Raw genomic sequence first — 18,033 nt, forward strand, 5'->3', positions numbered from 1 at the left:
AATCGTCAAAACTAGGATTCCTAGTTTCCAAAATGCAAGATGTGCTCTAGTCATATTAATTAAGGAGATAACTTTACTTAAATCAAATTTTTTTTTTGAGAAAAACAAGGGTAAACATCAAGAAGGGTAGGTCAAGTGGTTAAAACCCCACAAAGCAATGAATTCCTTGGGACCCAATTGAACCTCGACTCAATCAATTGCATGTAGGACTTTCGGTTTAGCTAAAAATAAAAATTTTGGTGATTGTGAGTTGTGACACTTATTTAGTATTTAGTAGTTTATAATAGAAAATAAATCATTGTTTTTAAAATTAAATAACAATGATTAAATACTAAGTTGTTTTAAAGCTTACAATTTTCATTAGATATTTGTAGCCATTTTATTTATTTTGTTTGTTTATTTAAATTTTGTTCTTAATTTTTGGGCTTAGAGCCTTGGCCATAGCTTGGTTGCTATGACACATGGCGAAACAACTTTGAGGTTGTGGGTTCAGGTCCAGCTTACCCATTAAAAAAGAAATCGTCAAAACTAGGATTCTTAGTTTTCAAAATGCAAGATGTGCTCTAGTCATATTAATTAAGGGGATAACTTACTTAAATCAATTTTTCTTTTGAAGACAAAACAAGGGTAAACATCAAGAAGGATAGGTCAAGTGGTCAAAACCCCATAAAGCAATGAATTCCTTGAGGCCCAATTCACCCTCGACTCAATCAATTGCGTGTAGGACTTTCTGTTTAGCTTAAGTTAAAAATTTTGGTGATTGTGAGTTGTGACATATGTTTAGTATTTAGTAGTTTATAATAGAAAAAAAATCATTTTTTTTTAAAATTAAATAACAAGGATTAAATACTAAGTTGTTTTAAGGCTTACAATTTTCATTAGATATTTGTAGCCATTTTATTTATTTTGTTTATTTATTTAAATTTTGTTCTTAATTTTTGGGCTTAGAGCTTTGGCCATAGCTTGGTCGTTATGACACATGGCGAAACAACTTTGAGGTTGTGGGTTCAAGTCCAGCTTACCTATTAAAAAAGAAATCGTCAAAACTAGGATTCCTAGTTTCCAAAATGCAAGATGTGCTCTAGTCAGATTAATTAAGGGGATAACCCTACTTAAATCAAATTTTCTTTTCGAGAGAAAACAAGAGTAAACGTCAAGAAGGGTAGGTCAAGTGGTCAAAACCCCACAAAGCAATGAATTCCTTTGGGCCCAATTGACCCTCGATTCAATCAATTGCGTGTAGGACTTTCTGTTTAGCTAAAGTTAAAATTTTTGGTGATTGTGAGTTGTGACACCTATTTACTATTTAGTAGTTTATAATAGAAAATAAATCATTGTTTTTAAAATTAAATAACAAGGATTAAATATTAAGTTGTTTTAAGGCTTGCAATTTTCATTAGATATATGTAGCCATTTTATTTATTTTGTTTGTTTATTTAAATTTTGTTCTTAATTTTTGAGCTTAGAGCCTTGGCCATAGCTTGGTTGGTACGACACATGGCGAAACAACTTTGAGGTTGTGGGTTCAAGTCCAGCTTACCCATTAAAAAAGAAATCGTAAAAACTAGGATTCCTAGTTTTCAAAATACAAGATGTGCTTTAGTCATATTAATTAAGGGGATAACCATACTTCAATAAAATTTCTTTTGGAGAGAAAAAAATGGTAAGCATCAAGAAGGGTAGGTCAAGTGGTCGAAACCCCACAAAGCAATGAATTCCTTGGGGCCCAATTGACCCTCGACTCAATCAATTGCATGTAGGACTTTCTGAAGGGCAGTGTGCGTGGCCGTGGTGCTTGTGATTGTTTAGCTGAAGTGAAAAAATTTGGTGATTTCATTAGATATACGTAGGCATTTAGTTATTTTGTTTGTTTATTTTAATTTTGCTCTTAATTTTTGGGCTCAGAGCCTTAGCCATAATTCGGTTGGTATGACACATTGCGAAACAACTTTGAAGTCGTGGGTTCAAGTCCAGCTTACCCATTAAAAGAGAAATCGTCAAAACTAGGATTCCTAGTTTTTGACATGCAAGATGTGTTCTAGTCATATTAATTAAGGGGATAGCCCTACTTAAATCAAATTTTCTTTTGGAGAGGAAAAAATGGTAAGCATCAAGAAGGGTAGGTCAAGTGGTCGAAACCCCGCGAAACAATGAATTCCTTGAGGCCCAATTGACCCTCAATTCAATCTATTGCGTGTAGGACTTTTTGAAGGGCGGTTTGTGCGACCGTGGGATTAGTCTCACCTATATATATATATATATATATATATATATATTATATATATATATATATATATATATATATATATATATATATATTACCAATAAAAAATACTTTTTAATGTTGAGTGAGTGTGAACTAAAATTTGTAAGGTTTTGACTCGATCAAATGGCCTATTCATACCGGAAACGATTCTTAAATGGGAAAATGACTTAATAGTGACTTGATCAAGTGGCCTATTAAAATCAAACCCATTCCTAAATGGAAAAATTATTTAATCAACCTAAGGTAAGGACATCTTTCTAAATGCACCTGACTTTTGGAAGGGTATCTAACCACCCAGGTAGGAAAATCCCCTCACCCATCTTAAACATCACAATCAAATATTTGAGATTGATGATTCATTGAGATGATTTACTTCAATCTTCAATCTTTGACCGCTTTCAAGCACAGGATAACCACAAGGGGTTGTGGGGTTGTTTTTTTTTTCTACCAATTGAGGTCCTCCCTTCACCATCCCCATGGGGATGGTCTAAAGGGTTCATAACTACTCCTCTTACTATAGGACACTTACCCAACCAACACTGAGATCCGACTCTATCCAGACTTTTCTGGTTCACCCCAACTTTTACCATAAGATCTAGCTCTACCCTAACTTTTTTGGTTTAACCCAACATTTACTATAAGACATTTACCCAACCAACACTAAGATCCGGCTCTACCCAAACTTTTATGATTCAACCCAACATTACCCACTTGTTGATATCAATGATTGTAAAAGTTTGACTTAACAATTTGAATTGTTGATTTCAATGATCGTTGTTTCAAATGTCGGGATTGATGATTTATAATAGTTCATCTTGACAGTTGTAAGGTGTTGATTTCAAATAATTTGAATCCTCTATCTCAATAATTGAATGGGGGTAAGAGGAATTTACTAAATGAAATATGAAGTCAACCCAAAAAATTAAGGGGGTACTTAGAAAAAAGATTTGTGTTAGGATTCATTATAAGTAATTTTCCCTTCTTAAATCCATGGGTAGGACTTAAAATGGGTTGGATTTTATCCAAAATTCGAGTGATCTGAATTTAGCGGTTTTGATTCGTTCAAGTATATTTGAATTAAAAAATGGGTTAGATATGGGTTGATGTCCCCTGACCTAAGTTAGATACGCATCCATCCTTATATCCACCTAAATTCGAATGATATATTATGTTGTAAGTTATATTTTATATTTTTTAAGGTATTTTTTACAATCAATAAATGTTAGGCACAATTACCAAAGCCTACTTCAATAAAGGAAGAGGTCTTGAGTCCAAATCACACCTTTAATGATTTTTATTGAAATAACTTTAAATGGTTCGAAATTATCCGACCGACCTAAATCAATTTTCGATCGGGTCAGATCCAGATATTTATCTGAGTTGAACCTGTATAAAAAATTTGGATATGGATATACCAACACCTTCCTAAATGCAATCCTACCACGGAAATATTGACATGTATCTAATGCATAACCGTATGGTCCAAGTCTTGGAAAAAAGAAGAATTGACAACATTAAATAGGATGCTTTTTCATTCATATCTTGAGGAAAAGCATCTATGGATTGGTTCCCATACACTTTCACATTATGCAATGTGAGGTTCAATCTCGAGGTCACTTCAGCTTTATTCTTTCCCTTAATCTAATCAACGTTATGATACTAAGTTACCTTTAATCTATTTAACCACATCTTCAATATATTGTTTTGAATCCCATCTTATACTTGAAATCAAAGATTAAAGATAATTAATTTATGAAGAAAAATCAAAGGCTTTTTACCTCGGGATTTGGCTCAAAGGAAAAACTAGCGGGGGTTTGTTCTCTTTAGTTGTGTGTTTCAAACCTTGTTGCACGTTGAAAAACTTTTGTGAGATCAAAGTATGCGATCGTAGGGACTAATCCCCTTGGTGGGTTATTTATAAGTTGAATATAAGGATATTTTGGTCATTTTATTATTCTATAAAAGAAGACCAAGGTAGGCATGTAATCGATTTAAAAAACAACTGGTAACTCAAATAATCACATGTAGGCCAATGTTTGAAAGGGACAAATTCAGACGACTATATGACCACCATAGAGCAGGACAAGTTGTTCATCAAAAGCTCCAAATCAACCTATCTGAATTCTGAACTCCTCCTCTCTGCAACCATGAGAAACCCATATCCAACCCTTCACTTCCTCCTCTTCATCATTCTCATTTGCTTTCACTATTCATTTCAATCTTCACAACCTCATAATTCCTTGTATAGAGGTTCTTCTCTATCAGTTGAAGATCATACAGACTTTCTCACCTCCCAAGACAAGTCCTTCACTTGTGGATTTCACGAAGTGGGCACAAATGCTTACTGTTTCTCAATTTGGTTCACCAATTCTGATCCCAAAACCGTCATTTGGATGGCGAACCGAGACCAACCCGTTAATGGCCAAGCCTCGAGAATTTCGCTACGTAAAGATGGCAAAATGGTCCTAATCGATGCCGATGGCTCGACAGTTTGGTCCACCGATACAACAAACACCAAGGTCAATCGAGCTGAGCTCTTCGACACCGGAAACCTCGTTCTGAAGGACTCAGAAGGTAAAATTCTATGGCAAAGCTTCGACTCCCCTACTGATACTCTTCTCCCTTCACAACTAATCACCAAGAACACAAAACTGATATCTGCAAAGGGAAATGGAACATATGCTACAGGTTATTATAGTTTCTATTTCAACAATGATAACACTATGATATTAATGTATGACGGGCCCGAGATTTCTAGCGTGTATTGGCCTAACCAGGACTACACTATATTTGAAAATACAAGAAAAAAATACAATAGTAGCAAAATTGCGGTTCTTGACGAAATGGGGAGGTTTTCAGCTAGTGATAGAACGGAATTTAACGCTTCTGATATGGGTTTTGGAATTAAGAGGAGGTTAACCATGGATTACGATGGTAATCTAAGACTCTATAGCTTGAATGAGTTAACCAAATCATGGGTAATCTCATGGGAGGCTCTCCCACAGTTGTGCAAAGTTCATGGATTGTGTGGCAGAAATGGGATTTGTGTTTATTCACCAAAACCCAAGTGTTTGTGCCCACCGGGTTTCGAGAGGAGCGACCCAAGTGACTGGAACAAAGGTTGCAAGCCTAAGTACAACAGGACGTGCGACAAATTCGAGCCGGTTAATTTTGTGGAGCTTCCTCAGATTGATTTCTATGGGTATGATCTGAATTACGCTCAAAAGACGTCACTAAAAGATTGCAAGAAGCTGTGCGCCGACGATTGTTCTTGTGAGGCTATCGGCTTCAAGCTAACAGGAGATAGCCCATGCTACACAAAAAGTGCTCTTTTTAATGGGTACAAGTCTCCAAACTTCCCAGGAAGCATATTTTTGAAACTGCCTAGAAATGTAGAAACATCAGAACCCATTGTTCTTCAAGGATCTGAGCTAATCTGCAATTCAAGTATAGATGAAGTTCAGATAGGTTCTGCAAATATGTATTTACCTAATAGTTCAAGGGCAAAATGGGTTTATCTCTATTGGTTCGTTTTGGCTGTTGGAGTGATAGAGATCCTCTTTGTTACTTCGGGTTCGTGGTTACTCTACAGGGGACATGGTCTTCCGAAATCAGTGGAGGACGGATACCTTATGATATCCAAACAGTTCAGGAAGTTTACCTATGGAGAGCTGAAGAAGGCAACCAAGAAATTCAAGGAGGAGCTCGGTAGAGGCGGCTCTGGGGCTGTTTATAAGGGAGTTTTGGAGGATGATAGAATAGTGGCAGTGAAGAAACTGGGTGATGTAATTCAAGGAGAAGAAGAGTTTTGGGCGTGAAGTAAGTACAATAGGAGAATAATAAACCACATGAATCTAGTGAGAATGTGGGGGTTCTGTTCCGAGGGGACTCACAGACTTGTGGTGTATGAGTACTTAGAGAACAGATCATTGGACAAGCATCTGTTCTACAATGTCAACAGCAGCGACAACGGTATTGTTGCTAGTTTGCTTGGATGGAATTTGAGGTACAAAATTGTGCTAGGGTCAGCCAAGGGGCTTGCCTATCTTCATCATGAGTGTCAAGAGTGGGTTTTCCACTGTGATGTGAAGCCTGAAAACATACTTCTTGATGCGGATTATGAGCCGAAGATTGCAGATTTTGGGCTAGCAAAGTTGTCTAAGAGAGGTGGTGCCAGTTCCAAGTTTTCCCGGATCCGAGGAACAAAGGGGTACATGGCTCCAGAGTGGGCACTGAATCTTCCCATTACTGTCAAGGTAGATGTTTATAGCTTTGGGGTGGTTCTTCTAGAGATTGTGAAGGGCATTCGGCTTTCTAATTGGCTGGTGGTGAAGGATGGTGGAGGGTTGGAGACGGAGCTCACGAGGTTTGTAAGAGTAGTGAAGAGGAAAATCAAATGTGGAGAAGACTCTTGGGTTGAGGATATAATAGATCAAAGATTGAACGGGCAGTTTAACCGACAACAAGCAGTGATAATGATAGAGTTGGGGATCTCATGTGTGGAGGAGGATAGGAACAAGAGACCAACCATGGATTCAGTAGTCCACACTCTTCTACAAATTGGAGATGAATCAGAAGTCCATACTCCAAAAATGCTGTAATTCATGCAAATAATTAATATGCTATTGTATGTGCATTTTGTGCACAAGTGTTAGAGTTGAGCCAACACATCAGTGCCAGTATGTATATGCATTACATGTATGATAGTTTATAAACATCTTGCTTCTTTTAGTGAACAATTTCCTGCCCTCATCAACACCCCGGCCGGCTTGGCTACAAGATCCCAAAATGCTCACAAATGTTATAGTATTTGGTGAGATGACATGATTGATCCTATCTTTAAATATTGGAATTGCCTCCTCACAGAGCCCGTGTATCCTATAGCCTGAAATCATAGAGTTCCAAGATACAACATCCCTCTTTTCCATCGATCAAAGACCGGTCACCCAATTCCTGGTCTAATATTTTTTTTAAATAAAGAGTGCTGCTATTGGCACCCCAAATTTTACTTATTACACTCTGATTTCTTAAATTATTTATCGCACAATAGTTAACGATTAAAACACACCATTCAAACATTACAAAAGTGCGGTTCAAGTTCTCACTTCAACATTACAAAGCATTATTACCCATTGAAACTACTTCAGCAGTTCTTTACACTTAGGATTAGGCCATATAAAGTCCTGTCTAATGCTGGAGTGACACACAAAAGTGGACACACAGGGGACACATCTGACGTGGTGGCGCGCACATAATTGTAGATGCTTTTTTCCTTTTATCTCGTGGAAAAGTATCTACGGTTATGTGCATGCCACCACGTCAAATCTTCCCCCCCTTGTCACCCCAACACGACTCTAAAATCCTAAGTCTAACAAATAAAAATCTAAAGAGAAAGAGAGTTTCTATTGGCACCCCAACTTTTAATTACTCTCAACTATTAACTTATTTTTTGGGATATTTCCTAAAACGTGCGCAACTTATGTCCAAATTCCGGTTTCGGGTACACCATTCATTTTAATTCCCAAAACATGCTTTTCCAATGAATTCAATTCTTTTGTAATCAATGAAGTCATTGATAAATTATAAGTGAGATCGCTGACAAGGCAAAATCGTTGGTGTTTTACCAATGAGTTAATAGATTATAAAAGTGACGAATTCACTGTAAAAACATGTTTTGGGAATTAAAATGACTAGTGTACCAAAATTGGAATTTCGTCATATTCAAAACGAAATGGAGATTCACCCTTTATAATAATTGGGGTGTAATAAGAAAAAGTGTGGGTGCCAATAGCAGTTATCTTTAAAACCAATATATTAATTTAGGCATTGTTCGTTTTTGTTCGACTACAAACTCCTCCGTCACTACTTTATATTTCTTTATAATAAAAAAAATCATCTCCTCTCAACTTTGGGGGGGTGGTTTATATTTGCAGACATCAAAATGGCTCATTTCACCCACTTGCGATACACACTTTAACTTTAAAATATCTCTTTGCACACTCCTAATAAACTAAGGTACCAAATCATTTCTTCATCTCTTCTTCTTTCCCCCTCTCTATTTCTCACTTATTTCTTTTTATCGAATTTGTTTAGTAACATTCGATAGGTACCTATTGAATTTGATAAAATAAGTTCGGTCTAAACCTACCAAACAGAACAATCAAAAAATCTTTGAGTCCTTCGATTCAAAATCGTCGTTTTGAGGTTTTAATAGTATTTTTTTTTCATTTTTCTTAATTATTAAATGCAAAAAAAAAAGTAAAAGAAATTTCAAAAAAAATAAGATAACTTGAAAAAAATAAACCTAAAACCTAACCTCTATTGATTCAACTTCTGACAACACTCAGAAGGAAATGAACATAAAGAAGAGGAAGAAAGAGAGTTTTGGACTTTAGTTCAATAGGTGATGGTGTGTGCAATAAGCTAAACCAAAAGGGTAAAATAGTAAAAATATATATATATTTTTACAAAAGTTACTTAAATGGGTACACTGAACCATTTCGATGCGTACAAATAAACCAACTCTTTCAAATTAAAATTTACTATCTTTAAGAAATTAAACTTATTATTTAACTAAAATGTATCTATAAAAGGACCATTAGAGTTTCATATGGACAATAGGTCAAACATATTTTCAAATATGTTGGACAGTTAAAGTTAAAAATTTTGGTGATTGTGACACCTATTTACTAGTTTATAATATAAAAAATTAATTATTTTTAAATTTAAATAATATGGATTGTAGGGCTTTTCCCTCGTGAAATCGTTAAAAGTTAAAAAGAGGATTCTCTTCTATCATTTAGCTAAAGTTAAAAATTTTGGTGATTGTGATACCTATTTAATAGTTTATAATATAAAAAAAACTAATTATTTTTAAAATCAAATAATAAGGATGTTTAAGACCTACACCTACCAAATTCATCAAACTAAGATTCCCCTGATTTTTTGAAGAACCAGGCTACTTGTATCCACCATTTAGTCTCTCCACATTGAACTACTCTTTGGAACTACCATCCCAACCGAACATTATTTGGTTTTCTTCTTCATCATCTCTCTCTCTCTCTCTCTCTCTTTCTCATTCTTCTTTTTCTTCTTTGCATTTATGATGGTTTCAATTAGATTTTGCAATACAGGAAGGAATACCTTTAGAACTTGTGAAGTATATAAGAAATGACCATGGAAACCTCAACTCCTGATATAGGGATTTGGAAATTTTGACAAAAAAAAAAAAAATCAAATAAAGCTCCATTCGGTACTTCAGTACCAAAATTGTCAAAGAGATTCAATTGGATTCTACCGAATTTACCTAAAAGTACTTTGTAGGTTCCTACAGATGTCCCAATCAGTATGTTTCTACCATGTCACAATGAAAATTTTTGGTATCTTCCTATCGAACAAAAACTAAAAAACTTTTTTTAGGTCAGTACAAAGAGTTTTTGTTAGAGTCAATTTGGTTATTTCACAAATTTTTTATTTTTTATTTTTACTTTTTTTTAAACATAGTGTAGACACCCCAATTTGAACGGGCCTCTTACTCGAAAGAGCCCAAAAAGATCAATTTTCAAATAAATTGGTCAACGGATTTCAAAAGCCCAATCCATCAAAATGTGACATTTTGATCGAATCAAAGGTCCCTAAGACCCCGTAAAGGTCTAAAGCACCCACCTAAAAGACTTGGTGTACCCCTACCTCCCCGACCTTTCACCGCTCCACCTTTGAATTCGAAAATACCGTAAGCCCATTTAGGGCCCACAAACCCTCAACTCTCAAAAGTACATTTTCTCACCTTACCCCTTTAACCTAAATTTAATCCCACATCACCCAAACCCTATAAACCTACCCATCCTCAAAAACCAATTTCAAAATGACCCTAACCAATTTCAAATAACTTAAAACCCAAGCCTAATACATTAAAGCCTATAAAACTATTATCTATATCCAATCCACATCCATACCCATAACCGTAACCCACAAACCATCATCCGTATCAACCAATCATCATCTTGATCACCAAATATGACACATGTCGTCATCCCCTCTCATCTCCCTCATCCAACTACCTACCCACATCACCTTTCTCTAACAATCTATCTACCTACATCACCTCACAAATCATCTCAACCCATATCATTCCCTAATCTACCTACCTCACATTTCTCTAATACAATCAACCAACTCACATCACAACACACACCTCCCTTCATCATTTCTTACAAATCCACTCTCACAAACCTAACCTACACCCCTCATCACCAAACTAATACTCATTCTCTCCAATCAACCCATCTAACCACCTCACCTCCCCAGCCCTTTTGACACATGTCATCATCCCCTTAACTTTCCCAAAATCCAATCAACCAACCCCTTATACAACCCATTCTCCTAATCTAAACACCTAACCTCTCCAACCAACCTAACACTACATCAACACATCACTCCCTTACACTCCCATTCTCTTAAATCCAATCGACAAGGCTCATCACAATCAAACAACGATAACAGACCCATCAATCATCGAAACACATCGTTTAACTTTCTCTAATGAACCTAAAGTCTTGTCTAATTCTAAAACTCTACGAAACCTCCCAATAAAATCACCAAACTCCACATTACTCAAATATAAAATGAAAAATCACTTAAAGAATCCTGGTGGATGGATTTATTTCTAAATAATTCTTAAATTTTGGACAATAGCTTGATAAAACATTTAGTAAATTTTTTATTTCTAGATAGTGCCTCATTATTGGTGAACTCAATGCTTTTTTTATTTATTGTTGACTTCTATTATTGTCCAATTCACTATTTTTTATTTATTGGTGAACTTAACACAGGTAAAACCAACCCATTTTTTATTTTTAAGTTTTTTCAATTAAAATACATGAACAAGTCAATTAAAAACTTGAGATAATGACTTGTTTAGATGATTTCAAATCAAAAGAACCATTCTTAATCTATTTTCATCCAAAAATTAAGGGAAAAAAAAAAGTGAAAAATCCTAATTTTTTACTATCTTCAAAATATTTGAAAAATCCTTGAAAATGACTTCTTCCTTCTTAAGTCTTTTCTGACGGAATGAAGTCTTCGAAACTTGATTGACATGTCAAAAATTCATTTTTTTTTTTTGATAAATAAAATTCATTTTTTTTTTTAATGAAAATCATGAGTTCAAACGATCAAGGCATTCAATTGTGAGAAATGTGGGAGATGAGGTCCAAGGAGGCAGGGACTACTAAGAAAAGAAAAGTTTACAAAATGGACAACTAAGAGCCGCCCAAAACTTAGGGACTATTTAGAAAAAAAGCCCCACCACCAGGGTCCTTTAAGTAATCTTCCCTTTTTAAAGGTTTAAAGAAAAGGACATTTTGTTCGGTTTATTATTATATTAGAGAAGACCTTTTAAGGAAGGAGAATAAGTTCTGTTAATCACAAGCTCAAAATCTACGTATCTGAACTCTCCCTTTCTGCAACCATGAGAAACCCATCTCCAAACCTTGAGTTCCTCTTCTTCATCATTCTCATTTGCTTTCACTCTTCTTTCCAATCTTCACAACCACAGAATTCCTTGTACAGAGATTCTTCTTTATCAGTTGAAAATGAAGCAGACTTTCTCACCTCCCAAGACAAATCCTTCACCTCTGGGTTCTATCCAGTGGGCACAAATGCTTACTGTTTCTCAATTTGGTTCACCAATTCTGCGAACAGAACTGTTGTTTGGATGGCGAATCAAGACCAACCAGTGAACGGCCAAGGCTCAAGAATTTCACTGCATAAAGATGGCAAAATGTCCCTAACCGATGCCGATGGCTCGACAATTTGGTCCACCAATACAACGGACACCAAGGTTGATCGAGCAGAGCTCCTCGACACCGGAAACCTCGTTATGAAGGACTCAGAAGGTAAACTTCTATGGCAAAGCTTCGACTCCCCTACTGATACTCTTCTCCCTTCACAACTAATCACCAAGAACACAAAACTAATATCTGCAAAGGGAAAAGGTACATATGCTACAGGTTATTTTAGTTTCTATTTCAACAATGATAATACCACGATATTAATGTATGATGGGCCCGAGATTTCTAGCTTGTATTGGCCTAACCCAGATTACGATATATATCAAAATGGTAGAACAAATTACAACAGTAGCAGAATTGCAGTTCTTGACGAAATGGGGAGGTTTTCAGCTAGCGATAGAACGGAATTTAATGCTTCTGATGTGGGTTTTGGAATTAAGAGGAGGTTAACCATGGATTACGATGGTAATCTAAGACTCTATAGCTTGAATGAGTTAACCATATCATGGGAAATCTCATGGGAGGCTCTCCCACAGGCATGCAATGTTCATGGATTGTGTGGCAGAAATGGGATTTGTGTTTATTCACCGAAACCCAAGTGTTTGTGCCCTCCGGGTTTCGGGAGGCGTGACCCAAGTGACTGGAGCAAAGGTTGTAAGCCTAAGTTCAACAGGACATGCGACAAATTCCAGCCGATAAAGTTTGTGGAGCTTCCCCAGATAGATTTCTATGGGTATGATCTGAATTTCTATCCAACCACATCACTAAAAGCTTGCATGAAGCTGTGCGCCGATGATTGTTCTTGTGAGGCCATTGGCTTCAAGCTAACAGGAGATAGCCCATGCTACACAAAAAGTGCTCTTTTTAATGGGTACAAGTCTCCAAACTTCCCAGGAAGCATATTTTTGAAACTACCTAGAAATGTAGAAACATCAGAACCCATTGTTCTTCAAGGATCTGAGCTAATCTGCAATTCAAGTACAGATGAAGTTAAGATAGATTCTGCAAATATGTATTTACCTAATAGTTCAAGGGAAAAATGGGTTTATCTCTATTGGTTCGTTTTGGCTGTGAGAGTGATTGAGATCCCCTTTGTTACTTCTGGTTGGTGGTTACTCTACAGGGGACATGGTCTACCGAAATCAGTGGAGGACGGATACCTTACGATATCCAATCAGTTCAGGAAGTTTACCTATGGAGAGCTGAAGAGGGCAACCAAGAAATTCAAGGAGGAGCTCGGTAGAGGCGGCTCTGGGGCTGTTTATAAGGGAGTTTTGGAGGATGATAGAATAGTGGCAGTGAAGAAACTGGGTGATGTAATACAAGGAGAAGAAGAGTTTTGGGCTGAAGTAAGTACAATAGGGAGAATAAACCACATGAATCTAGTGAGAATGTGGGGGTTCTGTTCAGAGGGGACTCACAGACTTGTGGTGTATGAGTACTTAGAGAACAGATCATTGGACAAGCATCTGTTCTACAATGTCAACAGCAGCGACAACGGTATTGTTGCTAGTTTGCTTGGATGGAATTTGAGGTACAAAATTGTGCTAGGGTCAGCCAAGGGGCTTGCCTATCTTCATCATGAGTGTCTAGAGTGGGTTATCCACTGTGATGTGAAGCCTGAAAACATACTTCTTGACGTGGATTATGAGCCGAAGATTGCAGATTTTGGTCTAGCAAAGTTGTCTAAGAGAGGTGGTGCCAGTTCCGAGTTTTCCCGGATCCGAGGAACAAAGGGGTACATGGCTCCAGAGTGGGCACTGAATCTTCCCATTACTGCGAAGGTAGATGTTTATAGCTTTGGGGTGGTTCTTCTAGAGATTGTGAAGGGCATTCGGCTTTCAAATTGGGTGGTGGTGGAGGATGGTGGAGAGGAGGAGACAGAGCTCACGAGGTTTGTCAGAGTAGTGAAGAGGAAAATGGGATGTGGTGAAGACTCTTGGATTGAGGATATAATAGATCCAAGATTGAACGGGCAGTTCAACCGAGAACAAGCAGCAATAATGATAGAGTTAGGCCTCTCCTGTGTGGAGGAGGACAGGAACAAGAGACCAACAATGGATTCAATAGTGCACACTCTTCTACAAATTGGAGATGAATCAGTAATCCATACTCCAAAAATGCTATAATTTATGAAATAATTAATATGCTATCCTGTGTGTATTTTGTGCACAAGGGTTAGAGTTGAACCGACACATCAATGCTAGTCTGTATTTCCATTACATGTATCACATTTTATTAACATCTTGCTTCTTAGTGAACAAACTATATAACATTTCATAGGAACCACAATAATATTCATTAAACAGAAAAGATTCCATGTTATGAGCTGGTGTCTCTCCATCAATCCATTCCACACTATCTAATTGCTAGAATACCTGTTGGTTTAGGATGTACATAGCCCCTAAATCCCAGCAATGGATATTCAAACCATCTGACTGCTCATACTTCCGTACATTTGTTAAAAATCTGTGTGTGTGAGTGTTTGTGTGACATGAAATATAAATTGCACAAGATAATTTATTGTTGCTTTCGTAGATCTATTTCATCTCTCTTTCTAAGCAGGCAGGCCACGGAACTTAACTCTAGAGGAAGGATTTTATGGAGTCTGATTTTGTTTTCCATGATTAGGGTTTATAGAAGTAGAGGAAAAACTTGTCTTCTAAAGGTAGGATCATTCTATTTAGGAGGTCATCATTTCAAACTTAGGTTTTTCGTTCTTCCGGAACAAGGCTTTTAAGGTGCTTAAGGGGGTCCTCTTTGAAGACTTTTGTTTTAGTGGGAATTTGAAAGGAGAGGAAGTAGACTTTTTTTTCTCTTCTTTTACTTTTTCCGTTGTTTTTGGTGTCCTTTAGTTATTTTCCTGCTTTCTTATTTGATTCGTGCTGGAGTGACCTCAATTCACACTTTGTTGACGTGGAGGTGCACACAAAACCATAGATGCTTTTCACTCATATCTCGAAGAAACTACGGTTCCATACACAACTCCAGGTCAGCAAAGGGTGAATTGAGACCACTCCAGCATTTTTCTTCTCTATTGCCTTCTTGTATGTGGCACAGGTCTGATATTTTCTTTTCTTTCTTTCCCCCTTTTTTTAAAAATAAAATAAAGATCTATCCAAAAAGAAAATCCAGTGATTGCATTTTTTTTCTTTTAAGTTATATTTCTATCAGTTACTGATTTTAGAGTAAATAGGTCATTATAGTACAATGAAACCAGGCAATCACATTATTTCTTCAAAATAATTCAAAAGAATGAAAACAAGAAGATATTCTAAAGTATAATTATTGTTTTCTGTTGTTGAATTCTCACCTTGTATTTAAGCTCAACATTGAAAACTGTACATCCTCAAAGGGAAAGAAACTTTTCAGCTAATCAACAATGATTAAATTTTGAGTTGACTTCACCAATAATCACCACAAGAACAAACCCCATCTCTGAAATGATGAAACCAGTTCACATCTCGAACAAGAATCTCTCTATTCGCAAACTGGGAAATGAACTTTGTAATAGAATGACAATCTTCACACAATCTAAGGTTCTTGGTAATCCGGATGGTTTCGCCATTACTACTATTGATGAGTCCAAAGGCTACAGCCAGTTTCTCACTATGGCTCAGTACAATTTGTTCCTTTTCCACCTGATCAAGATCATAGAGTACGACTTTCGTGTCTGGAACATAACCTATCCCCTTCATCTCTGATGATAATCGAACCAACAAAGCATGAAGTTGTTCAATCCGTGGGTTCAACTCATCAACAGATACAAATGAATAAATCTTCCTATTCACTTCAATCCAACTACAGCCTGGCACCTTTTGTAGTCCTCTAACCTCTAAAAGCTTCTTTACTCGACTCACCTCCTCCCACATCTTAGCCTCCGCATAGATATCTGCCAAAAGTACATAATTCCCAGCATTCATGGGCTCAAGCTCAAAGAGACGAACACTTGCTCTCTCTGCAAGCTCAATATTGCAATGAATCCTGCATGCACCAAGAAGCGAACCCCAGACATGGGGACCCGGTTCAATCCGCATCTGTTCCACAATCTTGCCCGCTTCTTCTAAATGACCAGCACGGCCTAGAAGATCCACCATACAAGCATAGTGCTCCGCACTAGGGAAAATCCCATGTTCACGAACCATAGAATCGAACAATTTCTTCCCTTCATCAACAAGCCCAGCATGGCTACAAGCTCCCAAAATGCTCACAAATGTTATGGTATTCGGTGAGATGCCATGGTCAATCATCTCTTTAAATATCAAAATTGCCTCCTCGCCAAACCCATGTATCCCATAGCCCGCAATCATAGAATTCCAAGACACAACATCCCTCTTTTCCATCTGATCAAAGACCCGACGCCCAATTCCTAGACTACCACATTTTGAATACATCGTCACAAGACCGTTGACAACCGGAAGAATCGAATCAAGACCCCTCCTGAGGACATAACCATGTATCAACTTACCTTGACCCAAAGAAGCTAGAGCAGCACAAGCTTGAAGGACGCTAACCATCGTAACTGAATTTTTTTTTGATAAGTATAAGATTATATAAATGAAGGGAAGAAAAGGGGGAGGCTGAGTTAGCCCCCAACCTACACACAAGTACCAACAAAGAGAGAAAGAAAACAAAAGCAAAGAACAAATACAAGGATTGGCACTAGCTGTCACAAATGGAATCCCAATTAAATAAGAAATCTTGAAAGCGCACTCCCTCAAACGCTTTGTTCATCTTAGACCAAAGGAACATAAGCCCAATAATCTCTAAAGTCACTGTGTGGACCGAGCTCTCCTTGCTATGAAATACCCTGTTGTTACGCTCTTTCCAAAGACCCCAAGCAATGGCCGATGGAAGGATAGCCCAAAGAAGTCTCTTTCTAGAATAGCTCAGCCATCATCTCCCAAAAGAGCTCCAACGCTTCACTGGGTCTACCATTCTTCGCATAACAAGCTATCATGGTTCTCCAGGAAACAACATTTCTCTCAGAAATCTTGTCAAACACACAACTCGCATTCGAAACACACCCGAACCTAGCATACAAGTCCATCAAAGTAGTCATAATATGAACATAAGACTCAAATGAATGTCGTATAATGTGCCCATGAATTTCTTTCCCCTTCTGTAGAGGCAACATTGAAGATGATGAAGCAACACAAGCCTTGAGTACATAAGTGTACGTGAAACGATCAGAAGGAATTCCGATTTGATTCATTTTATGGTAAAGAGCGAGTGCTTCTTCGCCATTACCAGCCAATGCAAGCGCTCTAATAAGAGCGTTCCATACAAAGATTGTTTTGTTACAAATTTTATCGAACACATAGTGGGCATTATCAATGGAGTTTAATTCAGAATACATGTTAATGAGTTTGGTTGCAAGGAAGGGATCTTGATCAAACCCATCATCGATGAGATGACGATGAACGACTACGCCATTAGAGAGAGAATTCTGATGTGTACAAGATTGGATTAGGAGCTCGTATGTGTGTTGGGTGGGGTTGGGTTCGTTGGGGAGGATTTGAAGAGCTTGTTTGAGGTTGCCTTGTTTACAGAGAGATTGAATTAATTGGTTGTTGTTCAAACGTTGTGAATTGGTTCTGAGAGAGGAAGTTATGGAAGTCTGTCTAAAAGAGAGAGGAGTTTTGTATGAGTGTTTTGGCGGGAAAGGTTGTTGGAGAGATGAGGGAGACTGAAACGACCACATGAGATTAATTTCTCAAGTATTTTGTTCTCAAAACATGGCTTTGTTTTGTGGGGGTGTTTAACACACTGTAGTGGCTGGGCCTGGACTTGGCTTTTGATTATTTTGGATAGTCCAGCCCAGGCCCGCTATATAATTATAGGACTCTCTTTGATGAGTGGGAAGAAGACTCTATAAATAGCTGATCATCCAAATCAAATGGTACACGATTATAATTCTCTCCTCGTGTTTAGGTAATGTAAGACATCTACACGAGGAAGATCAGAATTTTTAGA

General features: G+C 37.2%; 2 protein-coding genes and 1 pseudogene across 2 annotated transcripts; 2 read left to right on the forward strand and 1 right to left on the reverse strand.

The window, feature by feature from the left end:
* The first annotated feature begins 4,264 nt into the window (after window positions 1-4,264).
* LOC147386087 (putative receptor protein kinase ZmPK1) lies at window positions 4,265-6,997 on the forward strand (annotated as a pseudogene).
* Window positions 6,998-11,735: 4,738 nt separating this feature from the next.
* Window positions 11,736-14,299, forward strand: LOC147386088 (putative receptor protein kinase ZmPK1). The gene has a single exon (XM_086423869.1). It carries the CDS (start codon window positions 11,736-11,738, stop codon window positions 14,184-14,186), a length of 2,451 nt encoding a protein of 816 aa, XP_086279995.1. The 3' UTR covers window positions 14,187-14,299.
* On the reverse strand, window positions 12,109-17,869 carry CRR2 (Tetratricopeptide repeat (TPR)-like superfamily protein). The gene is given in 3 exon segments (XM_086423874.1): window positions 12,109-12,246; window positions 15,371-16,590; window positions 16,896-17,869. Coding segments are annotated over 2 exon segments (1,995 nt in total). The 5' UTR covers window positions 17,762-17,869; the 3' UTR covers window positions 12,109-12,246; window positions 15,371-15,461.
* Window positions 17,870-18,033: the final 164 nt, after the last annotated feature.

Source organism: Akebia trifoliata, chromosome 14 (assembly GCF_017979445.1).
Source record: "Akebia trifoliata isolate Shusen 1 chromosome 14, ASM1797944v1, whole genome shotgun sequence".
Lineage (NCBI taxonomy): Eukaryota > Viridiplantae > Streptophyta > Magnoliopsida > Ranunculales > Lardizabalaceae > Akebia > Akebia trifoliata.